At 44.8% G+C, this 17,869-nt stretch overlaps 1 protein-coding gene and 1 long non-coding RNA gene across 6 annotated transcripts in view; both read left to right on the top strand.

The window, feature by feature from the left end:
• Cdk19 (cyclin dependent kinase 19) overlaps window positions 1–17,869 on the top strand; it is a 149,591-nt gene that overhangs the window by 107,701 nt on the left and 24,021 nt on the right. For all 5 annotated transcript variants that reach the window (XM_048353908.1, XM_048353906.1, XM_048353910.1 and 2 more), the window contains one exon: window positions 2,812–2,869. In XM_048353908.1, the coding sequence (XP_048209865.1) occupies window positions 2,812–2,869 (58 nt within the window). The remainder of the gene's footprint in view (window positions 1–2,811; window positions 2,870–17,869) is intronic.
• LOC125357179 lies at window positions 4,657–17,839 on the top strand. Its single transcript, XR_007212083.1, has 3 exons — window positions 4,657–4,767; window positions 5,087–5,089; window positions 17,498–17,839. It is a non-coding gene; the product is annotated as an uncharacterized LOC125357179 (long non-coding RNA).

The raw sequence follows: 17,869 nt of genomic DNA, 5'->3' as shown, positions 1-17,869 counted from the left end.
GCCTGGCTTTTTGCTGGTTACTTTTGGAGATGAAGTATCACAGACTTTTCTAATAGGGCTGATTTTGAACCTTGATCTTATCAGATCTCAGCCTCCTAAATAGCTAGCTATAATCCTAGTGTTATGGAGTTCGAGAGAGGGGATTCCCCATCCCTCCAAGAGTCCACCACTCAGAGGCAGTCTCAAGCAAAGAGACGGGTTTATTGGGGAAGCATAAAGCAAACTGAACAGCCAGGGATGCAGTACAGACTCAGGAGCTGAAACTGCAACAGTGAAAAGCAAGCTGACCAGCCAGGACTGTACGAGCAGTCCTCAAATTGGGGTTTATAAAGGTAAAAGCATAGCACAGATGTAGGGGGTTGATGCCGGGGGTAGAGCAAGCAACAAACACAGAAGCAGAATTTTGGGGTCAGTTTGACCTAATAATCAAGGTGGAGTCAGCTCTACTCCCCCATTTCCTACCATGTTTCCTTAGTCAAGATGGAGTCACCTGTACTCCCTACAACACTAGTTACTGGTTTGTGTAGCCGCTGGCTTATGTCACACCTGACTTTGACTTTTTTACTTTTGCAATGCCCTAATCTTTCCTCTACTTAGCAACTGTGGGTTCTGCTCAATTTTCAGGATCTGGCTAATGGTCTTACCTTCTGATAGGTTTTTAAAGTAGGTAGGCAGTAAAGGAGAAAGCCATGAAGAATTCAGGCAGGAGAGAAAAGTTTATTCGGCTGACCTGCTCCCAAGTTCAAGGTGCATGAAGCTGGCTGGCAAGAGAGCGGAGTCATCCCGGGGATGCCTTATGTAGGGCAGGGATGGGGAGGTGTGGCCAGGATGTGACCTCAGGGAAGGGGGAGGGAACTGCCTCCAGGTATGCAGGTTACCTAGGTAACCAGGTGGAGCCAATCAGGTGAGGGTATCTGCTCTTAGCCCTCCGGAAGAGGACCTTACACCTTCAATGAAGAAATAATGAAGTATCAGCCAGACACTAGTGACCCATTCTGAATTCAAAGCCTGTTACTGGCAAAAAGAGATTAGATAGATAGAATTATAAAATCTCTAGTTTTCTTTCTTTAAACTATGGTTTTTTCTATTTATTGTTTTCAATGTGTTTTTTTTTTTTTTTGCCAGTCCTAGGCCGTGAACTCAGGGCCTGAGCAGTGTACCTGGCTTCTTTTTTGCTCAAGGCTAGCACTCTGCCACTTGAGCCACAGCGCCACTTCTGGCCATTTTCTGTATATGTGGTGCTGAGGAATCGAACCCAGGGCCTCATGTATACGAGGCAAGCACTCTTGCCACTAGGCCATATCCCCAGCCCTCAATGTGTTTTTCTTAAATCAGCAAATGAAAATGTACTCCGATTCAGTGTAATTGCATACCTCAGGCCTTTGTGTAACTAGCTTCTACTACAAAATTTCAAATAGTGAGTATCTAGAGATTAGGAGCTTTGGTTTACCATGATTTGTCTTTTCTTTTAATGCTTAGTATGATACTTTGTATCTAGGAAATATTAAAAACATGTTCACTGATTTAATGAATAAGCCCAATAACTTTTCCTTCCAAAGTATTTACAAAGTTGACTTTCCCTCTCCTTACTCCTAATCCTGTCATCACCATTTGTTTATAAATATCTGCAGATGGGGAGGAATTAAGTGATGACAGATAAGCTCAACATTGGCAGATGATACCTGTAATCCAAGTTATTCAAGAGGCTGAAATTTGAGGATCATGGTTCAAAACCAGTGTTCAAAACCAGCTTGGGCAGGAAAATCCTAAAATCTGTGAGACTCTTATCTCCACTTAACCACCAGAAAACCCAAAGTGGGGCTGTGGCTCAAGTGCTAGAGCACTAGCCTTGAGCTGAAGAGTTTAAGGAAAGTGCCCAGGCCCAGAGTTCAAGCCCCGTGACCACACACACACACACACACACACACACACACACACGCACGCACGCGCGCCAGCTGGGGCAGGAAAGGCTTTGAGACTCTCATCTCTAATAAACTACTAAGAAAAAGCCAGAAGATGTGCTGTGGCTCAAGTGGTAGAGTGATAGCCTTAAGTAAAAAGCTCAGGAACAGTGTCTTAGCCCAGAGTTCAGCAAGAGAATAAAAACAGAGAGATGACAGATTTGCAGCATACTCTTTTTTTTAAAAAATATAACTCTGTATTAGGTTTGGCTTTTATTTCCCTATACCTTGAAATTATATTTGGAGTTTCTTACTTTTGCATGTACTATTACTGACATGAATTTTAATGGGGTTGAATTTTGATCACGTTTTTCAGTGGTAGTTTAGAAATATTTAGTAAGGAATATTACATTTGATTTACCTGTTTTTGTTTGTCTTTTGTGGTGTTGGGGATTGAACATTCTCAACCCTTTTTAACTTATTTAAGTGGAGACAATTATATTGCCTATGTTTGATTTTTTAGCTCTAGCAACTTTTCTTTCACTGAATACATAAATTCTTTGTTGCAGTCAGTAAGCAATTTATATAGTTTGTGCAGGATTTTAAATATCATTACCAGTTATTAATATATGGTGAATAGAAATGATAGGTTTAATTACTTTGTAAGTATTTGTGTGGTATACTTTTGAGAAAACAAGGTATGTTTCCATGGCAAAAGTATTTATAATAAAATTAGTGCTAACTTCAACTATATATGTCAGATGCTTAAACTATGTAAAGGGTGCTTGATATTTCATTAGTTTAGTTTTGGTGAAAATATGGAAATGATATTTTCAATTACAAGGTTTTCCATTTAGAGCATGTCAAAAGAAGAAGCATAGTAATTTGAATACTCTATTTTTATTTCTAGAAACCAGCAAATATCCTAGTAATGGGAGAAGGTCCTGAAAGGGGGAGAGTCAAAATAGGTAGGTAATCATTCCTAAAATAATTTATTAAGAACTGAAGTGATTATAAAGATGTTTCCCTTCTCCATACTTTTATTTAAGTAGTTAATTAAAAATATTACTTACAATATTTTTAGCAAAAACATTGGAAAATATGGGCAGATAGTCTATAAAAACCCTTAGGGAGATGGGAGAAATTGGGGAAAAGTGAAGGAAGGGGTATTGTGGTCTAAAAGAGAAATGTATGCATTGCCTCAATTGTGAAATGGTTATCCCTCTGTATAACACTTTAATAAAAAAAAAAACAATAAAATTACATTTTTGAAAACACAGGGCTTTTTCCCAAAATAAGATATTTCTAAAGTTGAGACATCACTGGGAATTGACTAGGAAACTCACAAAACACTAAATCCCATATAATGTCCCAATCTTGTGTTTAATGTTACCACCAGTGCCCTGCATAGTCATCCCAAGCAAATTCCCTAAACCTTAATTCTTTTTTTTATCTTCCTTTCTCCCTTCACCAACTTTTCTTTCCCTGAATAAGTCTCCCTGACCCTGAGACCATCTCATAGTTTCTCCTCTCCCACCCCAGCCTATAATATGTTCTATGCTAGGTACTAACATATCTTTTCCAAATGAAAATATATTTGTGTATGTGTGTGTCTGTGCACACATGTATACACACATGCACATACAAACACACCTTATACTTGTCTGTTTTAGATTAAGACATTGTCAGAAAGGTTTTGGGTTTTTTGGGTTTTGTTTTTTTTTTGCCAGTTGTGGGGCTTGAATTGGAGGCCTGAGCACTGTCCTTGGCTTCTTTTTGCTCAAGGCTAGCACTCTACCTCTTGAGCCACAGTGCCACTTCTGGCTTTTTCTGTTTATGTGGTGCTGAAGAATCGAACCCAGGGCTTCATGCATGCTAGGCAAGCACTCTTACCGCTAAGCCACATTCCCAGCCCCCAGAAAGGATTTTAACTCTCCCTTTCCACCTTTCCATTTCATCAGCAGTGGGGCTTGAACTCTGGGCCTGGGAGCTGTTATTGAGCTCTTTAGTTCAAGGCTAACACTCTACTACTTGAGCCACAGTGCCACGTCCAGTTTTCTGGTGGTTAATTGGCGATCAAAGTCTCACAGACTTTCCTGCCCAGGTTGGCTTTAAACCAGGGTGCTCAGATCTCAGCCCCCTGAGTACCTAGGATTACAGGCATGAGCCACTGATGCCCAGCAAGCTTTCTTTTCCTTTAATATCTGTTCTGACTTTGCTGGGTACAAATATATTTTAAAAGGTATTTATGTTAATTAAGCACCTGGAAGCTGCTTCTTCTTTTCCCTTTCCAACACTCCTCATTGTTTCTAGTATTTTATGCCCAGTCTTTCTTACAGGCATTCGTTGTGTACCTGCATTTTGTCAGATGCAGATGGAAGGGAGATAAAGGATAGTCTGTCCCTGTAAGAGCCAAATAAACAATTTACTGTATATGGTGTACTAGTTGCTTCCATATGTTACCTTATTTATTTTACACAGCCTTCTTCTAAAAGTAGATATCAAAGACAAGAAAGGCTGAAGTTAGAGGTCATGGCTTGTTAGAACTTGGATTTGGGCTGGAGATATGGCCTAGTGGCAAGAGTGCGTGCCTCCTATACGTGAGGCCCTGGGTTCAATTCCCCAGCACCACATATACAGAAAGTGGCCAGAAGTGGCGCTGTGGCTTAAGTAGCAGAGTGCTAGCCTTGAGCAAAAAGAAGCCAGGGACAGTGCTCAGGCCTTGAGACCAAGCCAGGACTGGCAAAAAAAAAAAAGAACTTGGATTCATGGGTCCTGAGACTTTTCTTCTACAAATGTGGGTACCTGGTGTTATCAGAGCTGTCTGGTGTAATGTCACTAACCTCTCCTTTTGTTAGAACAACTTGTTATGGGGTTCGAGGAAGGAGATTCCACATCCCTCCAAGAGTCCACCACTCAGTCTCAAGAAAAAAGATGGATTTATTAGGGAAACAAAAAGCGAACTGACTGGCCAGGGACACAGCAGTCTGAAATAGAGAAATGGAGACAGTGAAAAGCGGGCTGACTGGACAGGGACACAGTGCAGTCTTGGGTGCTGACACTGTAACAGTGAAAAGCAGGCCGGCCATCCAGGGACACAGGCCAGACTAAGGAGCTGACACTGAAAGCATATATGTCTCGGCCATCCCAGAGGACCATGCGGAGATAATCACAGACAGGAGAAGAAGGTTCATAAGGAGGTTTATTAGTGGGGCTATAGTTTCCACTGGAGAGGAAGCTACATGGCATCTGCACCATATCCAGGTGGCAGCCTCTCTCTCTCTCTCTCTCTCTCTGTAAAGGGGAAGTAGTTTGGTAGTGAGTAGGAGTGGCTCATTAGGTATGGGTGGATATGGGAGCTTGTGGGAGGAGCTGAGGACCTGAGGCTAGGGAAATGCTAACATTCCCCTATTTGTTGTTTATTAATAACAGAGGAGGGGTACCAGATGGGGAGTATGGACGGAGGTTGTTTCTTCTGGAGCTACTTCCTGCTGCAAAGGGACGAAGTAGTCAGGGGTCCCTGATTGGTCATTTGGCCTGGTATCATCCAAGAAGTTATTGGTTTGACAGTTTGGTTGGTAAAAGTCCTCATCATTTCCACGAGAATGGTTATCAGGGCCAATGGGTGTCATGGTCTCTTCTGGCTATCTCCTGCAGCTTGGGCACATCAAGGAGTCACTGGGGCTGGGGTCTTCAGGGTCCAGATCTGCACTGGGCAGAGCAGTGTAGTAAGAGGATGGCTTTGAACTGCAAGTTCCCAGGTGTTGTCCTGGGTGAGGGATGTTGTTATCCTGTTAAAAGAGACTTTTGAGAAGGTCAGGCAAAAGGCTGACAAGTTCACAGGACCAGTTAACATGAACAACATGGGAGAATACACCCTGGGCACAAGCCAGAAAAGTTCCATTTGGAACATAAACCCAATTGCGGCCCATTACAAGGAAGGAGGAATAACTGGACTGGGGGCAGGAAGGAATTGTTTAGGGATAGTAGGCTGGTTGGGAGTAACCAGTCAGAAGGATATATATATCAAGTAACAAAGGCAAGAATGCAAGTTTCTGTCCAGATGGAAAATGGACAGGTATGGACATTAGGTGGGTAAACAACGATTCCTCTTGATCTCCTGGCTCTGATTAATTTTGAAAGGGCAAGTTTAAATTGACTCCATTTAAGATGAGACTTCATCTCTTCTTACTCCTCTCCATGATTCCTCGTTGTCAGGATTGACCTCGTCCTGAAGATCTAGCTGCTTGTCCCAGTTGGCATTCACGGGGTTTGAACTCAAGGCCTGGGCACTGTCCCTGAGCACTTCTGCTTGCGGCTAGTGCTCTACCACTTGAGCCACAGTGTTGCTTTCAGTATTTGGCTGGTTCTCTTGAGCCAAGTTTCCAGTCTGGCTTTTTGCTGGTTAGTTGGGAATGGAGTATTAGAGGGATTTTTTTTTTCTGCCCAGGCTGGCTTCAAACTTCAATCCAAGGAGTCTTAGCCATAAAAGCCCTTTTTATTTCCAATTAAAGCAACAGGAGAATAATAGGAGTAGAGCTTACCTGTAACTTGTTGAGAATTGACCAACAAATACTTGCCAGAGTTCTGCTGTAACACTTAGAGAACAGCAGACTGAATGAGATCCATGTGCCATCAAATCAAATCATATAATTTAACCTTACCGGCAGGTGGAAGAGAATACAAATGAATAACAATCAAAAGGGCAAAGTTTCAGGACAATGTAAAAGTCTCAGCTTCAGTAGATCCAAAGTGGCTGTGTCTTCCATCCTGAATCAGCAGGCTTTTTTAGTCATGGGTAATGGAGGCAGGCAGGAGAGATGGGTTGGATCTGGGCAAGGCTGTAGTGGCATCTCTCAGAGTCCCCTGGATAGATTGTCACACCTCCTGCTGGGTTGCCTGCAAATTTCTCCACAGACTGGTTAAAGACATTTGAAATCTCCCAGTATTCCCTGGTTGCTTACTCTGAGTACTATGGCTTTTGTAGGCTGGTGCCCTACTGGTTTAAGCAGGGTGACACCTTTAAAAAGATTTTAGAAGGCTTGGGCCTTTAACCATCTTCTAGTCACAAAATCCACACAAACCAAAAGCCAACCAAGTCTGCTGTCTGCAGCAGCCATGACAGTTTCTGAGACATGGAGGGGGAAGACACCAATGCTACCACAATTCAACCCTGTGGCCACCAAACACAACTCTGATGCTTTTAACCTTAGAGTAAGTCTTGGTTGCAACTCTGTCATGATAAGCCCAACTGTAACCTTGGGAGGGGGTGGGGCAGAGCCAGGGCAGGAGCACTCTGGGCCTGTCATAATCTTCACAGGAACACCACCAGTGACTCCTAGATTCCCTGAGCAGTTTTCCATGAAAGAGAGAGAGAGAATAAGGAATCACTAGTAGTGAAACCAGGCAGTTTGAGAGCAGACTGTGGAGGCAGCTTCCTGTAGCCATGGGCTGCCACAGTCCACGCAGCTAGCACACATGTCAACCTGCATCCTATAAAGCAAAATATCAATCCTGGGTCAGGAAAATTGAGGTTAGCAGCCACATTTGCACACTTGTTCCATTATGACTCTGGTCGCTTGATCTTAAAGAGTTTATGAGAGCACAGGAGAGAAAAATGGAGAAGCCAAATCTTAGTCTATACCAAAGAGTTGTCAGGATCAGATGTCTTAGACACATTTGCTTGCACCCAAACATCATCAGTTTGGGTTTAAAACCTGGGTTGTTGTTGTTGTTGTTGTTTTTTTTGTTTGTTTGTTTTTGGCTTGGAATCTGGTGATAAGAGTCAGGATTGCCTCCAGGCTGTTCACTGTGACTCCACCCACAGGCTGCAAAGATCAGTAGTCAAAAGCAAGTAATTTTGAAACCATGATGCCAGTTTTTACTTGTTTCACCAATAGACAGACAGACATACAGACAGTTGTGCACAAGCTTTGGGGCACGCTTAGAATTTTTTTTTTTAATTGGCCTTGTAAGTTTTCTGGAATTCCAGTGGCAAAATGATATTATTTTGCCCATATTAAAACCACGTGGTCAGTTAGAAAACAAAAACTTTTCCTGCAAACAAAAATTTTCACAGATTATCCGGGGAGGAAATGGAGAAGCCACATTTTGAGAAACCAGTTTAGCTCCAATGGGGAGCCGAAGTGGGATTCTATGACCAGAGAAGGTCCCGGAGAAGGGAGACAGGACACGAACAGAACACAGACACATGGCATGGCTTAATGGCGGTGGAGCTGGTCAGAGCCTTAGCAGGCTCACTGCAAGACACCTTCACCTTCCAGCATTTGAATTGCAAGGCCACAGTTAACAGAGTTTAGGGTGGGGGGCAGGGTTACTGGGAGCTTGAGTCTCCACATCCCTGCCCAGCCTCCAGGAATTTGGCAAGCCCATCACCTGGGGGAATTCTGTAGTCCACTGTGTGCTCAATGTTCGAGAAAACAGGATTTAGCCAACAACAAGCAGAATTTAACAGAATCTCCAAGCTTAACAAACATCAATAACAAGAACAGATAACCTTTCTTTGTGTCTTTCAAAGCAGATGTTAAACAAATATTGGTACCTTTGGAAGCTAGTACCAGCCCATCCTACAGGCAGAGTTTAGAGAGGCAGAAAGAGAGAGAGAGAGAGAGAGAGAGAGAAACACTCCATCTGCCAGAGCACTCATAGAAGTTATGTAAGTACTGTAAAATATTCCAGATTTGTAAGATTGGGCTCAAACTTGAGCAGCTTTCCCGAAGCATTTTAGACTGTTCCCCCCTTGATGAGTGACCAGCAGAGCTGAACTAGAGATCAGTTGACTCCAAACACCCACAATTGCAGATTCCCTTGACCTAGCCCAGTGGCTTAAGGTCGACGGCCCAGTGGCCTTCCCTGGGAGTGGGGCTTCGAACTTGGAGCAAGATTTACGGTGGCCCAGTGGCCTTATGAAAAATCCAAACTTCTGGCTAATGGCCACTCACCCTGGTTGGAGTTTCAAATCTGTTGTGGTGGATGATTGTGCCCCTCCCATGGTAAGTGATTAGCCGGAGCTGAGGAGTTAAATACCAAGCATCCCCGGTATTACTCTGGTCAGCTGAAATGTAGGAGACAATCAGCAATGAGGCCGTCATCTCAGTAGCTGTGTCCCGGACTGAGTGCAGAGTGTGGCCCTGAAGCCATGGCCCTGTGGCCCTATGCTACGGTCATTTGGGAGTGGGGCTTGGAACTTGGAGCCAAGATTTTTAGTGTGGCCCTGAAGCCACGGCCCTGTGGCCCTACAGTAAATCCGAAAATCGGATCCGAGCCCTTGGTTAGATGATCACTTACCCTGGATGTGAGAGCAAATTTGTAAATTGTCATGGTGGATGGAAGTAGAGCACTCGGTCAGGAGAAGTTACCTCGGTGGTCCTCTGGGTGGGCTTAGGACATCAGACTAGGTCCCGGGGGCAGCTTGGACCCCCCCAGGAATGGGGGAGCAAATCCATTGGGGAGCCTATCCCGGGTCTCGGCACCAACGAAAGCATATGTCTTGGCCATCCCAGAGGACCACGCGGAGATAATCACTGACAGGAGAAGAAGGTTCATAAGGAGGTTTATTAGTGGGTCCATAGTTCCCATGGGAGAGGGAGGTACATGGCGTCTGCACTTTATCCAGGTGGCAACCTCTCTCTGTCTGTCTCTCCTCTCTCTCCTTCACTCTCTCTCTTAGTTTGGTAGCGAGTAGGAGTGGCTCATTAGGTATGGATGGATCTGGGGGCTTGTGGGAGGAGCTGAGGACCTGAGGCTAGGGAAATGCTAACAGACACCATGACAGTGAAAATCAGGCTGACTGGCCAGAGACACAGCCCAAACTTGGGAGCTGCCACCGTGACCCTGAGCAGTCCTCAAATTGGAGTTTATAAAGGTAAAAGTGTAGCACAGATGTAGGGTGTTGACGCAGGGGGTAGAGGAAGCAACAAACAAGCCATTTACAGAAGCAAAATTTTGGGGTCAGGTTGACCTAATAATCAAGATGGAGTCAGCTCTACTCCCCCCAACATTTCCTACCATGTTTCCCTAGTCAAGATGGAGTCTGTACTGCTCCCTACAACATTCCCCTTTTCTTTCAGCCTAGTCAAACCCTTGACTTATTTAATTAACATTGAGGGGTGTGTCCTGGATGTGTAGGACCATCAGTTTTATGGCTCCAATTCTTTGTACACATGGCAATTAATTAACACATGGGCCATTCTATCTTCCTGTTCCTCTAAGTGCATAAGGTTGGTCCGTGATATCTGAGAGGCCCACCCCCAGGTGGGATCCATGCAGGTGCTCTCCTGTTTAAATCTCTATCCAGTTACCTAGGTAACTGGCACACCTGGAGGCAGTTACCTTGTCTGAGGTCATACCCTAATCCATTTGGACACACCCTAATACACTTGGACACACCGCCCACCCCAGGACACTAACCCACCACACGTGCTTTATTCAATTTTCTCAATAGAGCTAGTCAACTCAGGAGTGGGAAGGTTACCACAGAAAGAATGTCCCCCCAAAATCTTAGTTTCAGCAGATCCAAAGCAGCCTTCCAGGAGGAATCAACTGCCTGTGATGGAGTCCCATCTACTTTCATCACGGTAGAAGTGCTTAGGGTGAAGACAGGGTTTCCTCCAGATGTCTCCCAGGCAGTCCTTTATCTTAATCCAAATGGAATCGACAGAGGCAGTGGCTCCAACAGAATGTCACACCTTCTGCTGGGTTGCCTGCAACTTTCTGCATAGACTGGTTAAAGAACCATTTGTCACAAGTGCAGGTCTCCACTCTTGTATACTTGTTACCACTGTTTGCCTCGCCTCTAAGTTATCCTGCCTCATCTTCCCAAAAATGACTCCGGTATGTTGATCTTAAAGGGGAGCTAACTGGCGAAGATCCTCCATTTTCTGTAACTTCTTCAGGCTGACTCAGGGACACTGACCCTACCTAGCCAGGAACCTATAACCTTACTTAGCCTACTTTGCCAAGGGGTTTCCAGTATCAGATGTCCATTAGGAACTTTACTCCAGACTGGAAATTACATACATCAGTTAACAACTGCACAGACCTCTTCTTGGGCTATAACATTGTAGTCTTTTAGCACTCTGGTTTGCAGAAGCATTTTCCTGACAGGCCGGGGAAACTGATCTCTGTATGCCTAACAATGCATAAATTACCTTTGCAGGCTTTAGACCGATCTCAATAAAGACAATCTCAGGTCCACAGCTTCCTTTCCTGAACAGATATGCCAGTCAATATTCACTCAATTAGGGCTTTGAGCAGATGCAGGGGGTGGGATTTTAAACTATACCCCCATTTGACAAACTTTGCTTTACTAACCACTGTCACAGATGACTGACAAGTTCCTGCCCAGTTACAAAGTAGGTAGACATGGGCATTAGAAAGGCATGCTTATGGGGCTGGGGATATGGCCTAGTGGCAAGAGACCTTGCCTCGTATACATGAGGCCCTGGGTTCGATTCCCCAGCACCACATATACAGAAAACGGCCAGAAGTGGCGCTGTGGCTCAAGTGGTAGAGTGCTAGCCTTGAGCAAAAAGAAGCCAGGGACAGTGCTCAGGCCCTGAGTCCAAGCCCCAGGACCGGCCAAAAAAAAAAAAAAAAAAAAGAAAGGCATGCTTACAAACTATTCTTCTAGGACCTTCCGGCTCTGATTAACTTTTAAAGGGCCAAACACATATGACTACGATCTGACACCATCTCTGCCATCCCAGCAGTGGCTTATTGCCTCTGGATGCTCCATCACTTTTGTTCCAGGAGTGACTTTTCCACTTTTATGGTCACTGGACTTGAACTCAGGGCCTGAGTGCTTTCCCTCAGCCCTCCAGCTCAAGGCTAGCACTCTGCCACTTTGAGCCTCAACACAACTCACAACTCTGTTCCCAGCACTCTGCTGGCTGATTAGAGATGAAGACTCTCACAGGGACCTTTCTCTGCCCGGGCTGGTTTTGAACCGCAGATTTCAGATCAATGAGTCTTACAAAAGGCCGTTTACTCCAATTAAAAGCAACAAGGTGGTCCACACAGAACTAGTTTTTAAGCATGCTCTTACCTGGAACTTATTAATGGTCAAAATTACATCTGACAAACTTGTAGGAAACATCTGTCCTTCTCTATGGGCTTTGCTTCAGGCTGCTTGTTTTAAAAGAGCCATTTTTTTTTCTTCAGTCTGAATTACTGCCTAGAACATATGATCTCAATTGAGGTTTTCCTTAATGCAAAAATTACAAACACCAGAGTTACAAACACAAGAATCCAACTTAGCGTCATTGCTTTTTCAATACATCCAAATTGCAAAATAGCCTATAAATAAAATTACACCACATAGCTCCAAGCCTCTGTTATGCCCAGATTTTGTGGTCCCCAAAGACCACCAAGGAGCTGAAAGCCAATGTAATGACATGAGAGTCTTTACTGCAAGCTCAAGCCTGGGCTCACAATCGTCACCGACGCAGTGGATCTGAATCGAGAGCCCCGACACTCCATTCAGCAGGGTTTTTAATAGGGTTTTGGGGAACGTTCCATGAATAACATCATCACACAGCAAATCATGTCACACCATGGGAAAATCATAAAACAGCCTAGCAACTCACAGCAAATCATTTCGTGTTGCGGGAAAGTTATAAAATAATTCTTAAGAATGATTGGCCTAATCAGTGGTGGGAATGGGCCTGGTGAATGGTTGGTTTAGAGAAAAGATCTGGGTTGGGTCCAAGGGTGTTACCGGAGTCATCCTTAGCTTGAGGGGACATCTGGAACTTCAGGTATTTCCTGTTATCTGTTGATCTGGGTTGGGTAGCTAGGGTGTAGCCCAGAGTCATCCTTAGCTTGAGGGGACACATTAACCGTGTTTCAGGAACACAAAACACACTGCCCACACTTCAATACATTTCCTTGGTGTCACAGTGGTTAAAGCATTCTAACTTTTGACCTCTGGTCACATGAAGTCTCTCTGGCTGCCTTCATTATTTTAGACTGCATTTTCACATTGACATGTTCTGCAGTTATTCCAGGAAGCTTCAGGGCCCGGTCAGGCCCAAGCTACAGTTTGGGAGGTGCAATGGCTGCTCAGGTTCTTCACCTCCTCTCCGAATTTCCAATTTTAATCTATCTTAAGGGAAAGTTTTAAAATACCAGTGAAATCATTAATTTTTGCCATCAGATTTCCAGTGTTCATCTGAGAACAAAAGAGACAAGATGAAGAAAGGCCTCCATTGCCCTGTCCTATAGAAAGGGCATATCATCCCACTCCTTAGAGCTTGATGAACTGCCTTGGTGCCAGCTTACCCTCTTCCACTATGCATGGACTCCCCCTATGGCCTGTCCTACATGAGCATGAGTGGACTCCCCCCCAGGGCCTGTCCCATCATGGACTCCCCCCAGGGCCTGTCCCCCTGTTGTGCCAAGTCGTGAAACCACCACCAAGAAGACCACCAAGACTCAGACATTCCGAAATGCAAAAGCAAGGCAAGGCTTTATTCAAGTGAGCTGCAACTCGAGCCTCGTCCTACCCACCGACACAGCGGAGGTTAGGAGGGAGCCTCGAACTGCGATTACACAGGGATTATAAAGGCAAAAAAACAAAGTTACAACAATCAGGTGTTCAAGCAAGATTAGGACACAGGTACAAATCTGATTGGCTCAGGGCTCGAGGCACTCTGGGGGCGGTTAGAGTTAAGCATTCCCAGTGGTTAGAGTTCTTGACCAACTGGGCCCTAATAAGCTTGTCCTGGGTTTGCTCACAGGGCCTGCTTATCTCAGGTTCATGTGGTAAAGTGGGGTTCATGTGGTAAAGTGGGACCTGACTTCAAAGTCTGGCACTTCACCCCCATGTGTGGACTCCCCACTAGGGCCTGTACCACCATGTGTGGACAAGCTAAGCTTACATCTTTGCCAGATCACTCCTCACTCCTGAGGATAGGGTCACAGGCCTGCCCCAGGTTTTCCTGTCTTTTCCTATTGATCTGAGTCTGACTGAGAAACCCAAGCAATTCTTTAACAGTGATAATCAAACATTAATATCCAAAATTAGTCCCAAATCCTTAACAAGGAAGGAAACAAATTTCTACTTCCCAATGCCTTTTTGCTAAACCAGATAGCTTGATGACAGTGCAAACAGCCTTATGCATTAAGATATCATATTTTTCAACCACAAATTAGAGAAATCTTTTTTAACTGCTGTTTCTCTTTAAAACAATCTTTTTAGACTTTTGGTAACACCCAAACCTTTTTGAAACTCATTTTTACATCATGCTGACAGTTTTGATCTTGAACATGATCACATTCATTCAATAAGATCTTAAACAGCACAACAATGAACATTGGGCCATACATTTTCAGTGGCAAAAGATATTTGCCAATCTTACACTTGCAGGTGATCAAGATTTAAGATAAAACTTTAACAAAGCACTTTACCAGGCCCTATTTTTCCAGGGCTTGCTACTGTCAGCAAGGCATTCTAGCATCAAAAATTTTTCAGCTGGAGAAAGCTGGGTGGGGTTCCCTGTAGTTAAGGCTCAGCCCACCCAGTACTTAACTCTAGTCTTTAGCCCAACTTACTAGAGTATTTTACATATCAATTGACCCTTTAAGTACCTTCAGTTGGAAGAAGGGTGGTTACCTGGGGCTGATCTCTTAGCCCACCCGGTGGCCTGACTATCTTAAGCCAATTTTAGCCAGGAGCACTTCACAATTTCAATTTGCTAACTTTAGCTAGTTGTTAGTACTATGTCCTCAGCTGCCTGCACACTCCCAACTACCTCATTGCAGGAGACACAAAGCTGACTCTGATTTCCTATATAGGGACAAGATTGAACAGAAGAGACTCAAGACTAAAGCAAACAGAATTCAGGAAAACATATAACACAAAACCGGGCAGAGACACAGACTTACTTCCGAGAGACTTCTAAGTAACTCCAAAAAGATTGCTTCTTTTTCTTTTATCAGATAGTGTTGGGGTCCTTCGCCCCCAGCGCTCTCCTGGCCAGCGGGAGAGGCGGGAAGCGTACCCCACAGGATGAGCCAAGAGGAGGTAGAGTCGCAAAACCGCCCGCTCCCAGGCCCCCTTAAGTTTAAGAAGGACACTGAGACGATTCCAGGGCAATGTCACACAGTTTTTCCAGTTTTAATAAGGAGGAACCACATTTATAAAGGCCGAATGGCGGCAGGAAGAGGAAGGGTGTAGCGCACCTAGCTAGGCACTATAATTGGCTGCCTGGGATGTCTGTCAGGAGTGGAGGGCCAAGGGACCTCCCTAAGGTACGGCCTACGTTAAGTCACGGCCCACAGGACCACTTTTCCGGTTCTGGACCCGGAAGGCAGGCAGGGCTAACAGCCTCACTGCTCCCAGGGCTGAGAAAGTAGGTGGGCTAGCTAGAACCGCCTCTTAAAGCTGCAAGGCATCTGGGGCGGGCATGCCCCACAAGATGGCATGTCCGGCATTGACAAATGTGGTCTCAGAGTCGTGGAAAGACCACAGGGCCCTGGAAATTCCCAGGGGGTGTGCTTTTTCCTACCCCAGCCTTTTCATCCACAAACAAGTGAAAAGGCTTGTGGATATTCTCCTGGTCCTTTGGTTGAAATGCTCGAGTTCAGATCTCCCGAAAGACCTTCAGAGACCAAGATCAATGCAAGCAGCAAAAAGGGCATTTATTTCGAGCTAGCTCGGTCCTCTGCGCACACTGGTGATGCAAGAGGCCCTAAGCCTCGGACTCCCAGCTGTTTTATACATTTTTTGGGGAAGGCAGGGACTTAGGATACATCATAGCATCTTTTAACAAATCAACACACACTGCAGGAAAATTAAAAAAAAATCCTAAATCGTCTTTGGTGCACTTGGTGATGGGAAGGAATCTGGAAAGGGTCATTGGTCAGATCAAGGGACTGACGCATTTAAAATTGATTGGTTAAGCCATAGGCGTGTAGCAAGGGGGATGTGTGCATAGCTGCAGAGTTTTGATTAGATATTGGAAAATGCACTCACAATTGGATACTGGAACTCCCTCTCAAATACTGGAAATCACACTCATGATTAGATACTGAAAATTCCACTCATAACTCAGGGTTGGATATGATCTGTACCGGGAAGTGAGGGGTGGGGGGTAGGACTTACGGTAAGTTCAGTCAGGTACAGAATGGGATCTGGCTCTACATGGTAACTTCCACATTCCTTTTCTGCTACTCCTTTTCTTCTCTGGCCTCCTGACGGGGCTCAGTCTGGAGCCTCTCTCTACCATTAAATTCGGGTCCCAGTCCAGATTCCATGAGGGGAGGGCTTCCTCTGTCTCAAGGGGGTCTTCTGATGGCCTGCTGGTCCTGGGACGAGCTTCTTGGCTTCCCGGAGAATCCAGCCTTCCTCTTCAATGATGAAGAGAACATCTATGAGTTGCTGAACCTTGGCCCAGGTGGGTCGATGAGTCAGAAAAAGAGTTTCTAACAAAGAGGTTAGTACCTGAGGTTTCTCCAAGAAGGGGGATTCTGTTGTTTCCAATTGGATAGATCACTAGAGGAGAATCTCATAGGAGGATATCCTCCTCCTCCTCTGGCTGGGGGAGGCAGAATGACCTTTAGCTGTTTAGGAAGTGGTGGCCGTGATTTCAAGACCAAAACTGTGGTTAAAGATATTTCGGGATGGAGGGCCACCCAGAACCAAGGGTGGGCCATGCAAGCCAGAAGAAAGTAGTTAGTTTTCCTGGGAAGACACAGTCACCAGATAACTTAGCTCTTTTTTTTCTTTTCTCCAAAATCTTTAAAATGTTCTAAGACCTGGTCTAGGGGACGTTCCTCAGTGGATGCCGCTTGTCCCATACATTCCTGTAAAATACGTCCAATCACAATAATAGCAAGCAAAAGCAGAAAAGAGAACAGACACTGATAGCTACAACCATACACAGAACAAGGAACATGGTCAACATGCATGTCTTCCACTATGAGGACCTTCAGAAGGGTGTCAAGGCATCCCTTGACCATGGTGGGCTTAGAGAGCTCCTGCGTCTCAGGCCCACAGACAGTGCACTTTTCCGATACAGAAACAGGAGCAGAGACAAAACAAATTGGTCTACCAAGCTTAGAAACACCTCCAGCGGTTTCTTTTCTTTACCTAGGCGTCTCCCCCCAAAAAAGAAGGTGGTTAAGGACTCTTCCCAGCCCATGACCAGAAATGTTATGGGGTTCGAGGGAGGAGATTCCCCATCCTTCCAAGAGTCCACCACTCACAGACAGTCTCAAGCAAAAAGATGGATTTATTGGGGAAGCAAAAAGTGAACTGACGGGCCAGGGATGCAGCATAGACTCGGGACCTGAAACAGTGAAAAGCGGGCTGAAAGGCCAGGGACACAGTTACAGACTTGGGAGCTGCCACCATGATCCCGAGCAGTCTTCAAATTGGAGTTTATAAAGGTAAAAGCATAGCACAGATGTAGGGGGTTGACTCAGGGGATAAAGCAAGCAACAAACAAGTTCAGCAAGCCATTTACAGAAGCAGAATTTTGGGGTCAGGTTGACCTAATCTCCTCCCCCCAACATTTCCTAACATGTTTCCCTAGTTCAGATGGAGTCAGCTCTGTTCCCTACAACAAACTGAGCTTTTGAACTAGCTATAGGGAAATAGTGACTCTTCCCTTTCTAAGTACTACCATAGTCCCCTTTCTTTTAAATATCTTCCCACTCAAACTCCCCACAACGCAGCTTTTCCATTTAGATGCTTTTGTTTCTCCTCTTTTCTTTAAACATTCAGTCCTCTCCCCAATTTTAAATAAATCTTTCCCTCCACATTGTTTTATTTAGAATTTCTGATATTTCCTCCGTCAAACACATTCAGACACACTTTTTCCTCTACTGCTGGAAAACTCTTGATGTTCACCCTTGGCTTTCACTTAACTGGTTGCAAGTCAGCCTCTTAATTTCATCCCTCTATCAATTTCTTTAAAGGGTATGTGTGACCTCTGTCTTAATAA

This window comes from Perognathus longimembris, chromosome 9, assembly GCF_023159225.1.
Source record: "Perognathus longimembris pacificus isolate PPM17 chromosome 9, ASM2315922v1, whole genome shotgun sequence".
In the NCBI taxonomy this organism is placed as follows: domain Eukaryota; kingdom Metazoa; phylum Chordata; class Mammalia; order Rodentia; family Heteromyidae; genus Perognathus; species Perognathus longimembris.
This window is presented reverse-complemented; position numbering and strand designations above follow the sequence as displayed.